Source organism: Podarcis bocagei (genome assembly GCF_964188305.1).
Source record: "Podarcis bocagei genome assembly, chromosome: 7".
Taxonomy (NCBI): Eukaryota; Metazoa; Chordata; class Lepidosauria; order Squamata; family Lacertidae; genus Podarcis; species Podarcis bocagei.
Window position 1 is genome coordinate 86,392,245 of NC_138132.1, and position 20,046 is coordinate 86,412,290.

The 20,046-nt window shown below is 47.6% G+C and overlaps 1 protein-coding gene across 1 annotated transcript; it reads left to right on the forward strand.

Annotated features, from left to right (window-relative positions):
- Positions 1-3,912: 3,912 nt before the first annotated feature.
- Positions 3,913-19,173, forward strand: LOC308592023 (myosin regulatory light chain 2A, cardiac muscle isoform). The gene is made up of 7 exons (XM_081203287.1): positions 3,913-4,039; positions 7,384-7,473; positions 11,784-11,859; positions 14,184-14,288; positions 15,452-15,527; positions 15,995-16,043; positions 18,870-19,173. Exons 1-7 carry the CDS (start codon positions 4,037-4,039, stop codon positions 18,966-18,968), a joined length of 498 nt encoding a protein of 165 aa, XP_081059413.1. The 5' UTR covers positions 3,913-4,036; the 3' UTR covers positions 18,969-19,173.
- Positions 19,174-20,046: the final 873 nt, after the last annotated feature.

A 20,046-nucleotide genomic window follows, 5' to 3' on the forward strand; every position in this document is an offset into this window, starting at 1 on the left:
TTTAAGGAATATATAAGACTATGTTGAAAAAATGATACCAACATTCAGTTTCAAAGGATGCTCAAGAGCTCTATCCTGCAGTTTCCTATATTCCTATAATCCTCGTTAAATGTACAGTCTAAGGCAGGCATGGCCAAACTCAGCCTTCCAGATGTTTTGGGACTACAATTCCCATCATCCCTCACTGCTGGTCCTGTTAGCTAGGGATGATGGGAGTTGTAGTCCCAAAACATCTGGAGGGCCAAGTTCGGCCATGCCTGGTCTAAGGGCCCATCCACACCCAAAAGGCAGGGGTCCAAGTGGTTTTCTCCATGCCCCACTGCTTCCTGGTACCAAATCAGCAAAGGTCAATCCAGTGAAACCCCTAATTGCTGTTTGCTACATTTGAGGGCTATAGATCGATTTCCCCCAGGAGGGAGCAGCGGTGTGGATAAGCCCAGCTTGCTGGGATGCAACTGAATCTCACCTGAAAAGGGCATCATCGGAAGGAGCCTTGTCCTATCCACCTGGAGTGTCCCGTGGCTTCCTTTCATCTCTTCTGAATTGCTCCTTCCATCCTGGTGTTGGGTGCTTAGTTTAGCTCCAGCTCCATCCCAGGATATCTAGAATAGCTTGCTAGGCCTTTAAAGCCCTGCGAATTAACATCCAACTAAGGAGGAATCCAGAACAAAGGCGATGCAAGTGAGAGGCAGCTGCCAGGAAGGATATTCACTGTGCTCCAAAAGAGGTCAGATTGAACATTTATTTCTGTTACAAAAAATCCCCAACCCTGAACATTTGTTTTCTTTCTGGGCCTGTGCCAGGGCAGGGGGTGGGGGTGCCTTTACACCAGATTTGCCTCCCTCAAAACAGCATTGACAAATACTCCCTAAGAGCTGTTAACTCATCAGTGCGCGCACAAGTACTTTGTTTCCTTACAAAAAGGATCATGCAATCTTTGGGTTAGCAAAGATGCAGGGTGTAAAATCTCCTTTTTGGAGATGAGTTCACTTGGTTTTTATTGCTACTGGGAGTCATTGGCCCCATGGCTCCTTGCTTCACTTGATTCAGGAAGAGAAAAGAAAAAGGAGTGGGGCAAAGCCTGCTGAAAGCCAGCTAAGCCACACCCTCATGAGCAACTTGAGCTCAGGGCTCAGGTTAACCCTTTCGTGCATGCAAATGTGAGTCGGTAACTGTATATTACAACAGTGCCCCCTCTCACTGGCCCTGCTCTGTGGTCTCCTCAAATGCTTTTGCCTCAATGGAATAGGTAATATTGCTCCACCCACTTTCCCCTCTAACCTCACCACCACTAGAACTTACACACGGCTTTTCTTAAGCAGAAGACTGCAGTCGGAAACAGTGTCCGGGCAGAAATAGCTGCCACCAAAAATAAGCTCAACAACTTTTGTGTCCAGATTTTCACTTTTTGAAACATGGCAACCCTAGAGTTGGCCAACCACTGGAGATATTCTCATTTCACTCGAAAAGGATGGTGGAACAAGATGGGAGCAGTTGACAGTTAAAGAAAAGGAGACAAAGCAAAACAGACAACTTGGAGGAGTTAAATTCAACAATCCTTCTCAGTTACTTTGTTTTTTTTCTTGTCACATTTGTTTTGAGAGAACAGGGAGCAGTCCTCCCCACCCTAGATATCCATCATCCATTATGGACTGGAACTTTATTCCATTATTAAAAAAGGTAAAGGGACCCCTGACCATTAGGTCCAGTCGTGGCCGACTCTGGGATTGAGGCGCTCATCTCGCTTTATTGGCTGAGGGAGCCTGCGTACAGCTTCCGGGTCATGTGGCCAGCATGACTAAGCCACTTCTGGCAAACCAGAGCAGCGCACGGAAACACCGTTTACCTTCCCGCCGGAGCGGTACCTATTTATCTACTTGCACTTTGACGTGCTTTCGAACTGCTAGGTTGGCAGGAGCAGGGACCAAGCAACGGGAGCTCACCCCATCGTGGGGTTTCAAACTGCCGACCTTTTGATTGGCAAGTTCTAGGCTCTGTGGTTTAACCCACAGCGCCACCCGCGTCCCTCTTATTCCATTATACCTAAACTTAAAATCTAAACATTGCCTTTCATGGCCTTCCATTTTGCTTTTTCTACATCTTCACGATTGTTTGGGTTTTTCCTTTATGCAGCACCAGAATTAGGTTCATAGAGAAGCTTTGTTATATGTGTCTTGTTTGATATCATGTATTTTTTTTATTTTTATTTTTTTGCTTATCTGAAAGAATCCCATATATATATATATATGAGATATGTGGAACTTCCGGCCTTCTAGATGTTGCTGGATGTCAACTCCCACAGGGTTCCCAATGGCCAATTGTCAACTGGTCAGGCATGGGGAGAGCGGGAGTCCCCATGGGCAAAGACAGATTGAAGAAGGGCTGAAGAAATAGGAGGCTCTGTTTTGGGGACTGAGAAGGACTCCCCTTCCTGGAAGACTGGATTCCAACTCTCCCATGTAGTTCTGGAGGAGAGGGAGGGGTGGTGCAGAAGCACATCCAAAACAGCAGCTGCTGCCACCTTCATCATTCATTTTCATCCTGTGCAACTAAGACAGCTGCAAGCAAGGACAAAGACAGGGTATTTTGGGTGTCACCTTCAGACCCCTTCCCCCTTGTCTAAGTAGCTCTCTGCTCCTGGCTCCAGTCAAGGAGATGCTCTGGGGCAGAGTAAAAAGCTAAAAATATAAATACAAAGACTCTCAGGGCGGGGTCAGCTGAAAGGTCTCTCTCCCAAGCAGACAGGGCCCCAGCATCTTGTATAAACAGAGGAAAACTGCCCCACAGCGTGGACGTTGAGAAATCTTGCTCTAGAGCGTGCCCGACTTGAGGGACCTCCTTATCCCTCACACATCTATGAGCAGAAAACCCATTTGCTCTGATGGAGTGCTCAATAGCGGTTAGAGCAGGGCTTTCAGCGTGGCTGCCCCTGTTCTGCGGAGTGGCATTCCTGTCGAGATAACAAGACACTTTCCAGGAGCGGCTGAAGGCCTTTTTGTCCCGACAGACTTTTCCAGCTGGTGAAATGGGTCCCCGCCGTGGCTGTCCACTTATCAGGGTTTTCGTCTTGTCTTCAATGTGTTTGCTGCCATTTTAACTGTTTTTGATTCTCTTGTGCATAAAACGCCTTGAGATTAGAAGGAAATTGACAGAAATGCTAACAACAACAGCAACAACAGTGGGAATTGCGTTTTTACCCACATACACTCACCAGTCTTTGCCAGCCTGGGGCCCTCCGGCCATTTTGGACTACAGTGGTACCTCGGGATAAGAACTTAATTCGTTCTGGAGGTCTGTTCTTAACCTGAAACTGTTCTTCACCTGAAGGACCACTTTAGCTAATGGGGCCTCCAGCTGCCACTGCACAATTTCTGTTCTCATCCTGAAGCAAAGTTCTTAACCCGAAGTACTATTCCTGGGTTAGCAGAGTCTGTAACCTGAAGCGTCTGTAACCCAAGGTACCACTGCACAACTCCCATCATATAGCTGCACCAGGGATTCATAACTCCAAACAGCTGGAGGCCCCTGAGTTTGCTGAAGGCTGATATGCACACACAGACACAAAATGCATCGCTGCCGGCTGGTAATTCTGCTTGGTGTGCCATTTAACACACACACACACACAGAGAGAGAGAGAGAAACACACTTCTGCTGCCCCTCCAGCTGCACATCCAGGAAAAACTGACACACGCAGGTGTCCAGCTATTATTCAGCCACCGAGCAGGACTTGCGTCGACGTCTTAAAAGGAGAAACTGTCCGGGCGCCCGGCATGCCTCTAACATTGGAGGCCTCTGTCCGTCTCACATGTCACCGCCTGACAATGAGCTGTTATTTAAGAAGAGAGAAAGGAGATGGGGGGGGGGGTTGGAGAGAGAAAGGGGGACTAACTCACCTGCCACAGCCAAAAGTGGAGATGGGTTTATTTTTAATCTGGGATGGGCTCTATTTATTGTCTCCGCAGCCGGAGTGCGGGGGGCACCAGCTGGAAGATTCCTCTTGGAGCGAGACTGTGGGCTGCACAGTTTGGTCTGAGACATGGTGAGTAAGAGGGTCAGCGAGGGGATATTTGGGGTAGAGAACAGAGGGCAGAGGATAGAATGAGAACAGGTACCAGAAAATATTGGGAAAGCAGGCTGGTTATTGATCTCAGGTGAAGAAGAGCTGCTTAACAGGTGAATCTGGGCAATGCTCAGGTTCCCCTTTGCAAGGATGTTCAAGGCTAGATTCACAGCACATTCCTTTACACGATTCCCATGAATTCAGTGGGGCTTACTTCCAGGTAAGTGGGGTAAGGACCGCAGCCTACATGAATGAGGGGGAGCTGATTTGAATCAGAGAGGCTGAGAAGCTTTACAGCAGCTCGTGTTTGTTCTCTGAAGTTTTGGAAGCATAAAAAGTATCCCACAAGTTAGTGGGAACGCAGGTTCTTTAACTAGTTTATTTGTATACTTGAACTATTCCTTGCTCGCCCTTCACCCAAAGATTCCAGGGCAGGGAACCCAAAGTGTGAATATCATTAAACACACATGATGTATAGATGCAAGTTAAATCCGGATAATGATTATAAAGAAAAGACAACCCCTCTCCCCATAAAAGCTTAAAAACAGGAGAGTCCACCTACAATCTAAAACGTGTCTCCTATAAAAGGTGTGTCTCCTATGAAAGAGCTGCTGCCAATCCGTGTAGACAAGATTGGGTGGGACGGACCAGTGGTCAAACTCAGTCTAAGACAGCATCTTATGTATGCTCCCCACCCAGCCACATCCAATTAAAGCTGAATGGTTTGGGGTTCAGGACAGAACCAAAGGAAAGTCCTTCATATAATTCAGGGGTGGGCAACTCCCAAGAGATTGCAATCTACTCATAGAGTCAAAAACTGGCAGTGGAGTTCAGGTCAAAGTTGTTGAGCTTCTTTGGGGGGAGTCAGTGATGTACTGGTGATCTGCCACAGACGTCCAGTGATCTACCGGTAGATCCCAATCTACCTGTTGGACGTGCCTGAAATTCATAGTGAGGCTGTGGAATTGACTCCTTCCGCAAGTTGTGGTTCTGGCAACAAACTTCGAGGATGAAGGCTACCCAAGAGGATTTGGCCATTTCCCCAGGTGCCCACCTCGAAAACAGTACCAGCCTGAGTCCCCAGCATGCCCATGGGCAACTGAGAAAGACCCTGATCTGAGATCTTGGAGACCACAACCTGAAAGTCCAGCCTGTAGATGTAGGCAGCACTGCGCTAGATAGATTCAGGGTCCAATTCTTCACAACGCAACTCCCTGAATTGCTGTGGAGAATACTGGGGTGGACTGACCTCAAAGGCAGATTTATTTATGGAGGCGGGTCATGCTTCTAAGTAAAAAAAAGGCTTCCAAAGTAGCTTATAAATTGTAGAAGGCTCGTAGTATAAAATGACGCAACACAAACGCTAATGAAGAGAAGAAAATGAGCAACCTCACGTTCCTTATCCTGTCTATTTGTTAGATAAGCAAATGTTGCCCTCCGGTGAAGTCCACAGAATAGTGGTTCTAAAAACCTTTACTTAGGAATTTTCCAAGGTTCACACTCACCTGTAAAACCAGCTGAGATGGACCAGGAAAGGAAGCCCCCAGAACGCGCTGCCACTCTCTCGGCGGATGCAGTTAAGCTGTTAGTATACGGTCTGGTTTTATATTTAAGTGAAATGTTTATTTGCTGTGTTTTAAAAGTTGTTCCTCGGGGCTTATTCACACTGAACTGTGCTTTTGCCTTGGGTTTTCCCTGCAAAAACCCACCCTTTAAAGCGGAAGCGCAACAAATGGCAATTTGGGTTTTCTGCAGGTTGCCGCTTGTGCCAATTCAGCAGGAAAGAGCGGGTTTTCAGGGAGAAAGCTCAGTCAGAGAAAGAGCAGTCGGACATGGAGTTTTAAAGTGTGGGCAATGCCTGGAAAACACAAAGTTAAGTGGGAATAAGCCCTCCCTCTGGGATTGTGTGAATAATGAAGAGTGGGGTACAAACAATTTAACGGGATGCTTTAAAAGGCCTCATGTTTGATGGCCTCTTTTAATAGAATCATATAATTGTGGAGCAGGTAGGGACCCCCAGGGTTATCTAGTCCAAGCCCCCTGCCATACAGGAATCACAGCTAAAGATTCCCCGACAGACCTCTACTTTAAAAGCTCCGATAAAGGAGAGTCCGCCACCTTCATGATACTGGACATATATAGGTAAATGTTTATTGGTTAATGTTTTAATAGGATTGGTTTGTTCTGTATTTTAGCTACTCTCCCCCCCCCCCCAATTGTTCCATATTTTAACAGTGTGGTGCAATTGGTTTTTGTGTTTGTGTTTGGCAAATTGCTTAGCATCTTAAAGCCCTAAACGGCCTTGGTCCAGTATACCTGAAGGAGCGTCTCCACCTCCATCATTTCTACCCGGACACTGAGGTCCAGCACCGAGGGCCTTCTGGTGGTTCCCTCACTACGAGAAGCCAAGTTACAGGGAACCAGGCAGAGGGCCTTCTCGGTAGTGGCGCCCTCCCTGTGGAACGCCCTGCCACCAGATGTCAAAGAGAACAACAACTACCAGACTTTTAGAAGACATCTGAAGGCAGCCCTGTTTAGGGAAGCTTTTAATGTTTGATGTATCATTGTATTTTAATATTCTTTTGGAAGCCGCCCAGAGTGGCTGGGGAAACCCAGCCAGATGGGCGGGGTATAAATAATAAATAATAATAATAATAATAATAATAATAATAATTATTATTATTATTATTATTAAGCGGCATCAGCATAAATAATCAATTAATAATAGTAATAACGACCCTGGGAGTCCCTTCGCAACTCGACAATTCTGTGATTCCATGCAGGGCCGTCTTTTGCAGATGTGGCGGTGGGGTGCAAATATCCGCCCAGCGCCCCCCCCCAATTACCACGGATAGTGTTGGGGTGGCCGTCGCTGCGCACTGTCAGCCATCAGGGGCGCAACTCTCCCCCATTCCGTTGTGGGAGAGCGATCCCCACAGAAGCTTGGGAGTGAAGTTGCGCCCCTCCCAAGCCTCCTCAGGAGGAGAGCGATCCTCACAGAGGCTTGGGAGGGAAGCTGCACGCCCGCCAGCCTTATGGTTAGCGGGGTGCAGCTGGCGGGTGTGCAGGGAAAGGGGAGACCGCCGGCAAAGCTGCACAGCTCCCCCACTTTCTGGGGCACCCCTGGGAGGCTGGCGCCCTGGCGCAACGCACCACTAAGCCCTATGGGAAAGACGGCTCTGATTCTATGGAATAATATAAATAAATGATAAAATCTGCCGGCACCTTCCTTTTGCTTCCCACCTCTGCTGCAGCCCTGCTGCAGCTCCAAGGCTTAAGGGGGCACCCGTGAATAACAATTGTCCCCCTTGCATCTCTCGAAGTCTCCCAAGAAAGCCAAGAAGCGATCGGAAGGCGCCAACTCCAACGTCTTTTCCATGTTTGAGCAGGCTCAGATCCAGGAGTTCAAGGAGGTACGTCAAGACAGCCCAAGAAGAAAAGCGGCGGGGGGGGGAACAGTGGCGTAGCGTGGGTTGTCAGCACCCGGGGCAAGGCAAGTAATTTGCGCCCCCTAACCCGTGGATTTGCGGCCCCTAACCCTAACCCCCAGATGTTGCACCCGGTGCGGCCGGCCCCCCCTGCACCCCCCACGCTACGCCACTGGGGGGGAATGGCCTTTTGGGGGAGAGTTGCACCCAAAATCTTCCTAAATCGTTCTGGTCTTGTTTGTTTTTTCAAAAAAATTATTGAGTTTCCAAATTTATATAACAATAAAAAAAGAAAACATTACATTAAAAAGAAAACAGACCAACAAACATTTATCTTAACTGTTAGATATCCACTTTTGTACCATTGTTACATGATTTCCTCAAATCCCACTAGCTGAGTTTCCAGATTATTCATTGTCGCAGTTTTCCAACACAATTTTCCAATAATAATTACTTAGTCATTTAACATCTTTCTTCCTTTCCATATTGACTTCAATCCATAGTATTATGTAATTTAACATAGTTATCTCCTAGACCAATCAGTTACTCACAAGTAGTTCTACTTAGATTAACTTAACATATTTATTTAAATAGTCCTTAAATTTCTTCCATTCATTATGATACTCCTCCTTCTGATCACAGATTCTTCCGGTTAGGTCGGCCAGCTCCAAAAATTCCATCATCTTCATCTGCCAGTCCTCCACTGTTGGTAAATCTTGTAGTTCCCAATTTTTAGCTAACTAATTTTGTTAGCTTCCTAGATCATTCTAAGAAAGCAGTCCAGGCTGGCTGTGCACTGAGTCAAAGGGGCAGCTCCACATTCAAATCTCACTCTCCACAAACTTCCCTGAAGTGCCTTTGGCTTATCTCTCAGTCTCGGTTCCACACCTGTAATAAAAGCAGCACCTCTTTGCAGGCGTTCCTTTGCTAAACCAAATCAGCCGGCCGCAGGCAGCCTTGTGTCTTGAGGGCAGGCCAGGCCAATGCTTTTACTCATTTATTTTAAGCAGAGAATTGCACGCCAAGTCCTGGGTGAGTCCACATTCTCAGAGACTAAAGGTTCTAGAAACCAATTAAAAGGGGCTTAAATGGGAAGCCCGGTCTCAGCCGTGGAACCTGTTCACAATACCAGAGCTTAAATGCTGGAATACAAGACTCCTGCCAATTTCAACGCATGGCAAAACACCAGCAGGTGGTGCATACTCTGAGCTGACTTTCTCTCCGTCCCCCGTCCCCCCTTCTATTTTTGTTCGGTTCTGCAGAACAGATTTCTGGGTTTGCTCTGGGTGTGGGGAGGGGAAGGCATTGAAGTAAGGGGGGGGACACCCAATCTGGTTCCCAATTTGCAGTGACCACATTCCCGCAGCATTTTGCAATTATTTTATTTTATTTTATTTTATTTATTATTTTTAAATAACTTTTTTATTCAAAAGTAAAACAAAACATATTATCCAGAAACATATCATCCTTATTTCCCCCCCATTTTCCCTCCCTCCCCTCCCTCCCCCCACAGAACCCCCCACCCCCCGACTTCCCTCAGTTCCAGTCTTTGATTTCTCTAAAAGTGCTGTTTTCTGCATGTTACACAGTTGTATAGATCCTCAAACTATTTAGCTGATTATTATCAATAAAAAGTTGGTGAAGGTTTATTCAAAACCAGCCAAGGAGTCCAGTTCGCTTTGTTGCGTCTTCAAATACTTTGTAAAGGGTTCCCATTCATCTTTAAAGTCACAGTTATCCTTGTCCCGTAGCTTGTATGTCAGTTTTGCCAGTTCTGCATAATCCATCAATTTTTCTTGCCATGATTCTTTAGTTGGGGGTTTCTTCAGTCTTCCATCCTTGTGCTATTAAAACTCTCGCGGCCGTTGTCGCATACATGAAGATGTTTTTCAGCTTTTTTGGCAGATCTTTCCCTACAATCCCCAATAAAAATGCTTCAGGTTTTTTAACAAATGTTAAATGGAACATTTTCTTCAATTCATTGTATATCATTTCCCAATTTTTTTATTATTATTTTTTATAATAATCTTTATTAAATTTTCAAAAGGTTACAAATAACAAAACAGAAATAAAGAAAAGAAAAAAGAAAAAAGTAAAAAAACCAAAAGAAAACACAAAAAACACAAAAAAACAACAAGAAAAATTTCCACCTTTTAACACTCATTTTCAGTAACTTCTTTTCAAGACTTCCCCACGTCTCCCCTTATTGTATTCCAACTCCAGTTGTTAGTTCAAGCAAGTTTTTCCCTTAATATCGTAAACATAGTTTATTAAAATCACTTAACCTTAATTTAATAAAATACTTTTTTTGTAGTAGATTTAAACCTTAATTCGTTATTATACCTTAGCAGTTTTTGAAATATATACCTTAACCCTATATAAAGAAAAAAAGAATAAAGATGTAAAAATAGAATTAAAAAAGATACCTTTCCTAAGGTTGCCCCTATTTCCCCTCCACGGATTCCCCATTCTTATAATAATAAAAAACCTGTAGTTTTTACAGCAAAAAAAAAAAAAAAAAAAAAAAAAAAAACCCTTTGGACTTCTAGATCCCACCCTTCTCTCCCCAGTTTCAATCCCTAACCAAAATCCAATTAGTCCATCTTTTTAGCCTGGTGATCTTACGTCCGAGGCTCGCAAGTCTCTCTCAGTCCCTTTCAGCCGGTTTCTTCGAAAGTCTCTCATATTAAACACCCAGGATCGAAGAAGTATTTTCCCAATGCTGACCATGGTTCTTCCAGCGAGGCCTATTTGTTTAAAGGTGGTGCTCCAACTCTGTTTCTTGATTCTATATGTCCCAAATAGTCCAACTTTCACCTTGGTCGAATTAAAATTCTTCTTGGCAGGTCTCCGGCTCTGTTTTATCTTCTGTAACGTTTCAGCCATCCCTTCTTTCAACTCCTCCTGTTTGGCAGATGTCTTTTCCTCCTCAATCTTTGGTTCCTTTTCTTGTCCAGCTGCCTGTGTTTTGAACATCTAGTCCCTTTCCAATTCAGTAGGTATATTTTCAATTAACTTCGGGTTTAAAGGGCTCGTAGACAAAACATGGCCTTTCTCATTCATCTCACGCAGCTTTCCCACGAGAAAGATCAGCTGCGTGAGATGAATGATCAGCCAGCTCGTATTTCCTGTATTCCCTGTTTTAGTTCCATTCTTGTAGTGTCCAAGAATCCCCTCTAGAGGGATTCTGGTTATTTAGTGTTCTTTTCCCTTCCGATCCAAAAGTCAGATTTATTTGTATCAGTCTTTCTTTGCTTTCAATAGTTTGTAACAATATAGCCGGTTAGAGTTTCAGCTTTCGGCTTTTCCAACTTTGACAGCTAATTTGACAGCTGTCAAAGGTTCCTGTAAATCCTCAGCAGGCTCTTTACACGGGTTACTCCCGGGCTTGAGAAAAGTGGTAATTAATCCAAACAAAGTAAATTCCAGTCCTCCAGCACATTAACTTAGTCTTTTAAATCCGTGGAATTTATATCTTTATCCAATCACGACAATTCTTCCCGCGACCTTAGTTGACAGGTCCTTGCTTTAGACTGTTTACAATGGGGGGGAGACGGACTTCCTTTTTTTTCACCTCCCCCGCTCGTGCCAAATCCAAAACCGAAATATTTGTAATCCAATTTCCAAATTACTCACGGGTTGTTGTTCTTGATTTTAAGTCCGAATTTAATAGGAAGAAGTCAGCGCTGTCCGACAAATGGCATGCGGCTTCGCTCGGCAGGGGAAGCGAAGGACTCACAGCACCACGCCGCTCCCCGGCACCCGTTCCGTAGCCTTTACAAAGGCTCCTTCACGAGTCGGGAGGGCGCTTACGGTGCCCGCCGAGTCACCATGTCCACGGGCTCCGTGCCCGTGGTTTTTAAGGGTCCCCGTGTCGCCGGCACGGCAAGACCCAGCTCCCTGCCAAGCCAATTCCCTCCGGAGCTCGGAGGGAATCCGCCATTAGCCGGTCGCGCCAACCCGGAAGTCCCCATTTCCCAAATTTTTTTAATTACCTTACAATCCCACCACATATGATAAAATGTCCCCTCCTTTTCCTTACACTTCCAACATATATTTGAACTAGTTTTGTACATTTTCCCTAACTGCACTGGTGTTGTGTACAATGCAATCATTTTAAAGCCCTCGTGAAAATTCACCGGCATTTTAGTGTGAATTTCTCCTCATGCACACATTTGCGGATGTAATTTACCCTAATAATAATGCCAAGATTCTCAGGAAAGCAATTTCTGCATCTAGCATGACCTTGCAGTGTGGCCAGGTAACACAACTGTGCCCTGATATCCCTCATTTAGGCCTTCACTATCATGGATCAGAACCGCGATGGGTTCATTGACAAAGCAGACCTGAGAGATACGTTCGCCGCATTAGGTAAGCAAAGAAACCCCATAAAACACCCAAAAGCTAGTAAGCAGAACCAGGACAAACCTTACATTTTTATGGCTTTGTATCTAATCTGTTCTGTCTGCTTTTAAAACTGCCTCTAGTGTTTTTATTTATTATGATTATGTATTATCCGTAACTGTATTACAGAGGATTTGTCTGTTTTGCTTTTCTTTACCTTTGTATAGCTACCTAGTATCTTTGTAAATAATAATAATAATAATAATAAAAGGTGGGGTGGGAAAAGTTGCATTCATTGCCGGTCCTACGCAGAGTAGACTCACTGAAATTAATGAACCTGAGTCAGTGGTGTAGCGTGGGTTGTCAGCACCCGGGGCAAGGCAAGTAATTTGCGCCCCCTAACCCGTGGATTTTAGCAGGGGCAGAGAGCTGCGAGTGCGAGTGTGCCCCCCCAGATGTTGCGCCCGGTGCGGCCGGCCCCCCCTGCACCCCCCACGCTATGCCACTGCCCTGAGTTAGGCCCCATCTGCACTGTATACATTTAAAGCAGTATCATACCACTATAAAGAGACTACAATTCCCAGACAGTGTATTCCTCTTCCTAGGGAACCCTGGGAACTGTAGCTCTGGGAGGGAGATAGGGTGCCCTCCTAACTGCTCTCAGCACCCTTCACCAGTGGCGTAGCGTGGGTTGTCAGCACCCGGGGCAAGGCAAGTAATTTACGCCCCCTAACCTGTGGATTTGCGCCCCCTAACCCTAACCCCCAGAAGTTGAGCCCGGTGCAGCCGCCCCCCTGCACCCCCTCACGCTACGCCACTGCCCTTCACAAACTACATCTCCCAGAATTCTTTAGGGGAGACCACACCTGTTTGAAGTGTTGTGATTCTGCTTTAAATGCATAGAGAAGAAGGGGCCTCTTGGGTTCATTAATTTCAGTGGGTCGGCTCTGAATAGGACTCACGTTGGATTAAAAAAACCCAAGGAGCAGCCTAAAATAGACATACATACAGCATGCATTAATTTTTTTCAACGAAAAGGCCTATTTCAATTGCCAACATTTTCTCTTCTCTCACCACCCAACTAAAATTCTCTGCCAGGTCCACCAACTTAAATTCAAAATGTCGATTCCCACAAAGTCTGAAAAACCAAACATGCAGTAATCTGAATCATTTGCTGTTTAAAGATCTGGGATCTTTCTGAAAGTTCAGCAGGACTTGTAACCCATCAAGCCCAAACCAGTCTGCATTCATTCATTCATTTCCTGCATTTATATCTCACCTTTTCCTCCAAGGAGCTCATTATGGATCTCCTCCTGCTCATTTAATCTACACAGCAAACCTGTGAGGGAGGTGAGACTGGGAGGCAGAAACTGGCCCAAGGCCAGTTCCAATGGGCTTCATGGATCTGAATGCTTGTTGGAACCCTAAATCCCAGTCCAGCTTTCTAACCACTACACCACACTGCCTCTCATGAGCCCTGTGAACTATTTATAGTGGCCTGCTGTGTGCCCGGCAACCCTAATTTTTGCAGTTCCAGGAAACAAAACAGCCCTCTGGTGGGCCACCAGATGCAGTTGGTCGGTTGCCAAAGGTCTGGTGGTGGGCCTCTCAATTTGGTGTGGCCAACACGGTGCTCTCTTTTCGAACTAAAACACCCATCACCCATGGCTGTCGGCTCTGCTGACTGGGGCTGGTGGAAATTATAGTCCCCCAAAAGGCGGCAAGCTGCCTGCTCCTGTTGCACAGGCTTAATGTGATAATTCCTAAATGGTCTCTGTCCAGTATACCTGAAGGAGCGTCTCCACCCCCATCATTCAGCCTGGATGCAGAGGTCCAGCGCCGAGGGCCTTCTGGCAGTTCCCTCACCGCGAGAAGCCAAGTTACAGGGAACCAGGCAGAGGGCCTTCTCGGTAGTGGCACCCTCCCTGTGGAACTTCCTCCCACCAGATGTCAAAGAGAAGAACAACTACCAAACTTTTAGAAGACATATGAAGGCAGCCCTGTTTAGGGAAGCTTTTAATGTTTGATGTATTACGGTATTTTAATATTTTGTTGGAAGCTGCCCAGAGTGGCTGGGGAAGCCCAGCCAGATGGGCAGGGTATAAATAATAAATTATTATTATTATTATTAGTTTGATATTTGAATGGATCATTGACAAATCTCCCCTAGAGTTCTTCTACTCCAGGCATCCCCACCCTGTGGCCCTCCACATGTTTTGGCCTACAACTCCCATGATTCCTAGCTAACAGGACCAGTGGTGAGGGATGATGGGAACTGTAGTCTAAAACATCTGGAGGGCCAAAGGTTGGGGATGCCTGTTCTACTCTGTCATTTTTCCCTCCTTCCTCAGGACGCTTGAATGTGAAGAATGAAGAACTGGACGACATGGTCAAGGAAGCTCCTGGGCCTATAAATTTCACAGTCTTCCTGACCATGTTTGGGGAAAAACTTAAAGGTGAGATTGGAGACGAGGGTAGAAGGTGTTTCCCCGCCACCCTCCATGCCACAAGCAAGGAGCACCTTCTGGGAAGAGGTTCTTGGCATCTCCTCACTGCCTGCTCCATCCACCTTGCCACACACATAGAATCATAGAGTTGTGAGTGCCTGGAGGCGGTTGGAGGATGGTTGGTGGCTAACAGATTGAGGTCGAATCCTGACAAGACAGAAGTACTGTTTTGGGGGGACAGTGGGTGGCTGTGGGGGATTCCCTGCTCCTGAATGGGGAAACTGTGCCCCTGAAGGCCCAGTGCGCAGCCTGGGAGTCATTTTGGACCCACAATTGCCCATGGAGGCACAGGTTAATTCTGTGTCCAGGGCGGCTGTCTACCAGCTCCATCTGGTACGCAGGCTGAGACCCTATCTGCCCGTGGGCTGTCTTGCCAGAGTGGTGCATGCTCTAGTTATCTCCTGCTTGGACTACTGCAATGCGCTCTACGTGGGGCTACATTTGAAGGTGACCCGGAAACTGCAATTAATCCAGAATGTGGCAGCTAGACTGGTGACTGGGAGTGGCCACCGAGACCATATAAAACCGGTCCTGAAAGACCTACATTGGCTCCCAGTAGGTTTTCCAAGCACAATTCAAAGTGTTGGTGCTGACCTTTAAAGCCCTAAATGGCCTCAGCCCAGTATACCTGAAGGAGCATCTCCACCCCCATCGTTCTGCCCAGACACTGAGGTCCAGCGCCGAGGGCCTTCTGGCGGTTCCCTCACTGCGAGGTTACAGGGAACCAGACAGAGCGCCTTCTCGGTAGTGGCGCCCGCCCTGTGGAAAGCCCTCCAATTCAAATGTGAAGGAAATAAGCAGCTATCTTATCTTTAAAAGACATCTGAAGGCAGCCCTGTTTAGGGAAGTTTTTAATATTTAATGCTGTATTGTTTTTAACACCCGATTGGAAGCCGCCCATTATGGCTGGGGAAACTCAGCCAGATGGGCGGGGTATAAATAATAATAAATTACTATTAGTATTATTATTAGTATTATTATTGGAAGGGACCCAAGGGTCATCTAGTCCAACCCCCAGCAATGCAAGAACACCCTCCCCCACAGTGGTGGAGAGAACAGGCTGGTCTCCCATAAGTATTTCACTTTCCAGATCTCTTTTCTGTGACTTCCAGGTGCGGATCCAGAAGAGACTATTCTGAACGCTTTCAAAGTGTTCGATCCAGAAGGCAAAGGCCTGAAGGCGAACTAGTAAGTACCTGTGGAACTCCCTCCCACATGAGGCAGGGGTCACCACCAGTTTGGATGACTTTAAAGGGGGGCGGGCGGACAATTTCATGGAGGAAAAGGCTATCGATGGCTCCTAGCCATGGTGTCTACGCTCTGTATCTACAGTCAGAGCAGTAAATCTTCTGAATACCAGTTTCTGGAAGCCACAGGAAGGGAGAATTGCTCCTGCTTGTGGGTTTCCCATTGGGCATTGGCTGGCCACTGAGAACAAGATGCTAGCCAAAATGATGTTGGTGCTGATTTTGGAAGCTTCACAGTGAATCCTTTCCTGTTTCAACCTTTGATTACGAGATGTGAGGGCCATCTGTCTCTCAGGCCCTTCAGTTAAATGGCTGCAGCCTCTGCTCCTCTCAAAGCTTTCCTTGTCATTTTGCTCTGGGGTTTTGCTCCCTCGTGGTCCTCCATCTGTCCCCTGCTTTGTCTTGCAGCATCAAGGAGATGTTGATGACGCAAGGAGAACGGTTTTCGAAGGAGGAGGTAAGAGGAGCTTGGGGACTGGCAGGCATTGAATGGGCTAAATGGGAGGGCAGGAGCTCAGAAACAGAAGAGGAACAGCTTGGCATTCAGTGCCTGGCTTCTGCAGGTAGAACTGGGTTAAACTGCTGTCCTGGACCACTGCTGTCCATCATGATGTGCAATACTGAGACCACTGCTCTGCCTCCTATGCTCCTAGAATAAATTGTAGAACTGTAGAGGACCCTGAGGGTCATCTAGTCAAGCCAGGAGCATACATAGACTCCCTTGCACCTTTGGTAAGGAGCCGTATCAGTGCCCCTGCCCCTTGCGTTCCTCTGCCAAGGTGCCCAGAGCAGCCTGCGTTCCTTGCCTGGCCACCCAAAGCAGTGCAGGAACCAGCAGGTGGGCTCATATCCAGTCCGAGCCAGAATGTGCTGGTCCTGTGGGTTACCCGAGAGACGAGGTCCAAGTCCGGTCTGTGGTCGAAAGTGCAACGTGGAGGCAGTCCATAGTAGCTGAAGCTGGGTGCAGGGCAGGGCGTCGGGTGTGTCAGGAACAGGCTTGCAAGCAGGGAGCCAGGGCGGGTCAGGAGCTCAGGCAGGAAAGCAGGACAGAGTTCAGGCAGGAACTAGCAACCAACAATGCTGCTCCCACAACTTGGAACTGGGGCTGGCCGGCTTTTATCTGCCCTGAGGCATAGGGCGGCCCCGATCCTCTGGTGACTCGCCTCCCCTGGCCTGGAGGCGAGCACTCCTCCTGCGGGAACTTAGTTCCCTCCGCCTCTCTGCCCTGAGCCTCTGCAGCCCAGGAGAGGCTGAAGGGTCACCGGACCCAGAGGCAACCTCAGCTTCCTCTGACGGGGCTGAGAGTGGAGCACCTGCAGGCAATGGGTCCTCCTTCACCTCAGGAGCCAGAGTAGACTCAGCTGATGCCTGCACCTGAGGACCCAGCACAGGTGAGGACCCTTCAGGCTCAGGCCCCAGCCCCGGCTCAGCTGGTTCTGGAGGCGGGGAATCCTGTGCAGGCTGGGATCCCTCAGGTTCAGCCTCCGAGTCCGAATCCCAGGCCATCACACTGAGTGAAGTGCATTTTTTGCACGCCCTTGGGCCAACCAGTCCATTCCCTGCCTAGCCCAACCTCCTGCAATGATTCAAATCTCAACTAAAACATCCCTGACCGATGGGCATCCAACCTCTGCTTAAAAACCTCCAAGAAGTCCACTACCTTCCCAGGGAGTCCGTTCTACTGTCAGACAGCTCTTACTGTCAGAAAGTTCTTCTCTTCTTGTAACTTGAAGCTATTGGTTTGGGTGCTCCCCTCCAGAGCAGGAGAAAACAAGCTTGATCCTTTCATGTGACAGCCCCTCAGATATTTGAAGATGGTTGTTATATCTCCTCTTTTCCAGGCTAAACATCCCGAACTCCTTCAACGGTTCCTCATAAGGCTTGGTTTCTAGACATTTGAACATCTTGGTTGCCCTCCTCTGCACACCTTCCAGCTTATTTAATTCCATCCTGCGTCAAGAACGTTGAGTTCTAGCAGCTCCCTTTATTTTTAAGGACAGGCCATATCTGAGCAGCAGAGCACGTGCGTTGCTAGCAAATGATCCTAGGATCAATTCCCAGCAACTCCAGGTAGGCTGGAAAAGTCTCCTGTCTGAGACCTTGGAGAGTCTCCTACCTGAGACCTTGGAGAGTCTCCTACCTGAGACCTTGGAGAGTTTCCTACCTGAGACCTTGGAGAGTCTCCTACCTGAGACTACCCGACAGTGTGGACAATCCTGAGATAAATGGACCAAGGGGTCTCTCTCTACATCCCTCCAGAGAACCCTGGGAATTGTAGTATTGTGAGAGCAAGCGAGAGGACTGTGCTCTCACTCTGTGCTCTCATCTCAGCAGCCCCGTCCGTATGGAACAGGATGCTGGCTAGGTGCAGGCCATTGGCCTGATCCAGTAGGCTCTTCATATATTCGTATTAAATATTTTTGGCTGAGTAATGTTGCTTTTCTGCTGGCGGGGCACCAGCAGGTATTCAGCAGTATTTTTACAGTAAACCCCCCAGGATTAATAAGGATAATAAGACTCCCTGTCTAAACACAATGACAACATAGAAGGACTTACTTCCAAGGAAACAGGCATAGGGTTGCCCTGCTGCTAATTGACTGGCAATGCAGTCCTATGCATGTCTACTGAGATATAAAGCCCATTGATGTCAGTGCAGGTTATTCCCAGGTTACTGCACATAGGATTGCAGGCTAGAGCTTGGGTTGATTAAGAGTGCAATCCTCTATGCACACTTGGTTGGGTGTAAGTCCCACTGACCACCCATCTTAAGGGGATTAAAAGGTAAAAGTAAAGGGACCCCTGACCATTAGGTCCAGTCATGACCAACTCTGGGGTTGCGGCGCTCATCTCGCTTTACTGGCCGAGGGAGCCGACGTACAGCTTCTGGGTCATGTGGCCAGCATGACTAAGCTGCTTCTGGCGAACCAGAGCAGCGCATGGAAACGCCGTTTACCTTCCCGCCGGAGCGGTACCTATTTATCTACTTGCACTGGTGTGCTTTCAAACTGCTAGGTTGGCAGGAGGAAGGACCGAGCAACGGGAGCTCACCCCGTTGCGGGGTTTCGAACCGCCAACCTTCTGATCGGCAAGTCCTAGGCTCTGTGGTTTAACCCACAGCGCCACCCTTACGGGGCTTGCTTACTTCTAAATAAATGTGCATAGGGTTGTGCTGCTTGAGCATCAGTTGAAGCAATTAGAGGGCTGCAATTCCAGGCATAACCAGTGCAACGTTGGATAAAATGTCCCTCCAGAGAACTTTTCCCTGCCTGCTTCTTTCCTGCAGATAGACCAAATGTTTGCAGCCTTCCCTCCCGATGTGACCGGCAACCTGGACTATAAGAACCTCGTCCATATCATCACTCATGGAGAGGAAAAAGATTGAAGCCCGGGAGAGTCCCTTTCTACGGGCCTGGAATGGTACACAGTGGGGCTTCCTTCTCCTCACAGCTCTGTTTGTTCCTCACCGTGAAAACTGGGGTGTTCACAGGCTTCCTGACAGTTCTTGTCTTCTTGGTGTTCCCAGTCCCTTGTCTGTCCTCTTTGTGTGAAAGAATTCATTAGTGACTTGAGAAACATTTCCAAAATTGTATTTGTGTTGAATTATTCATTGAGTACATGTGTCACGGTCTGGTTTATGGGTGATTGAAGTCCCGGCTGGGGATGTTGGGACCGGGGGCATGAAGGCAGGGTTGGAGCAGGAACGGGAGTCCAGAAGCCAGGAGTCAGGAAGCCAAGAGTCCGAGGGTCTGAGAGCCGGGAGTCAAGAAGCCAAGGGTCCGAGGGTCAGGAAACAAGGAGTTACAAAGTCAAGGGTCCGAGGATCAAGAAGCAAGGAGTCATGGAACCAAACACAGCAAGGCAGGGAACATATTGCTGTGGCAAAGAGCCGAAGGGAAAATGCTCACCTTATATCCCTTCCCGGCTCTTGCCACCAGGTGCTGTGAGTTACCAATCGGCCTCACCTGTGCAGCCACTCCTTGCCTCTTCAGAACAAACTTAGGAAGGCCCCAGTCCCTCAGAGTCCTATTGGTCCCAGGGCCTGGCTCCTGCATGCACACCTGACGCCACATGTTCCTATGTGGATAACAGTTGGCTTGGCAAAACCTGGGAGAGGAGAATGAACTCGTACAGGAGCCAGCACCCAAGTTGCAAACAGGCACATATCCCACTTCTGACACCACTGCTCCATCAAGGCTGAGGAACCATTCCATGGACCAGCTACAGTTACAGGGACCTGAGTTAGATAAGGTGTTGCATCAGTCCAGGAGCTTTTATACTCCCCTCCACCCATGCTGGCCCATCCTTTCCTGGGAGAACTTGGAGGGTTCTGGTCCACAGCACATGTCTTCCGAGGAGGATTCAGGCAAGGGAGACCTCAAACTGCCACATGGGAATGATAGCTTTAGGTCTGGGCTTTCACTAGTATCTTGGGGCTTGGGATGGTTTTGATGGATCTGAAG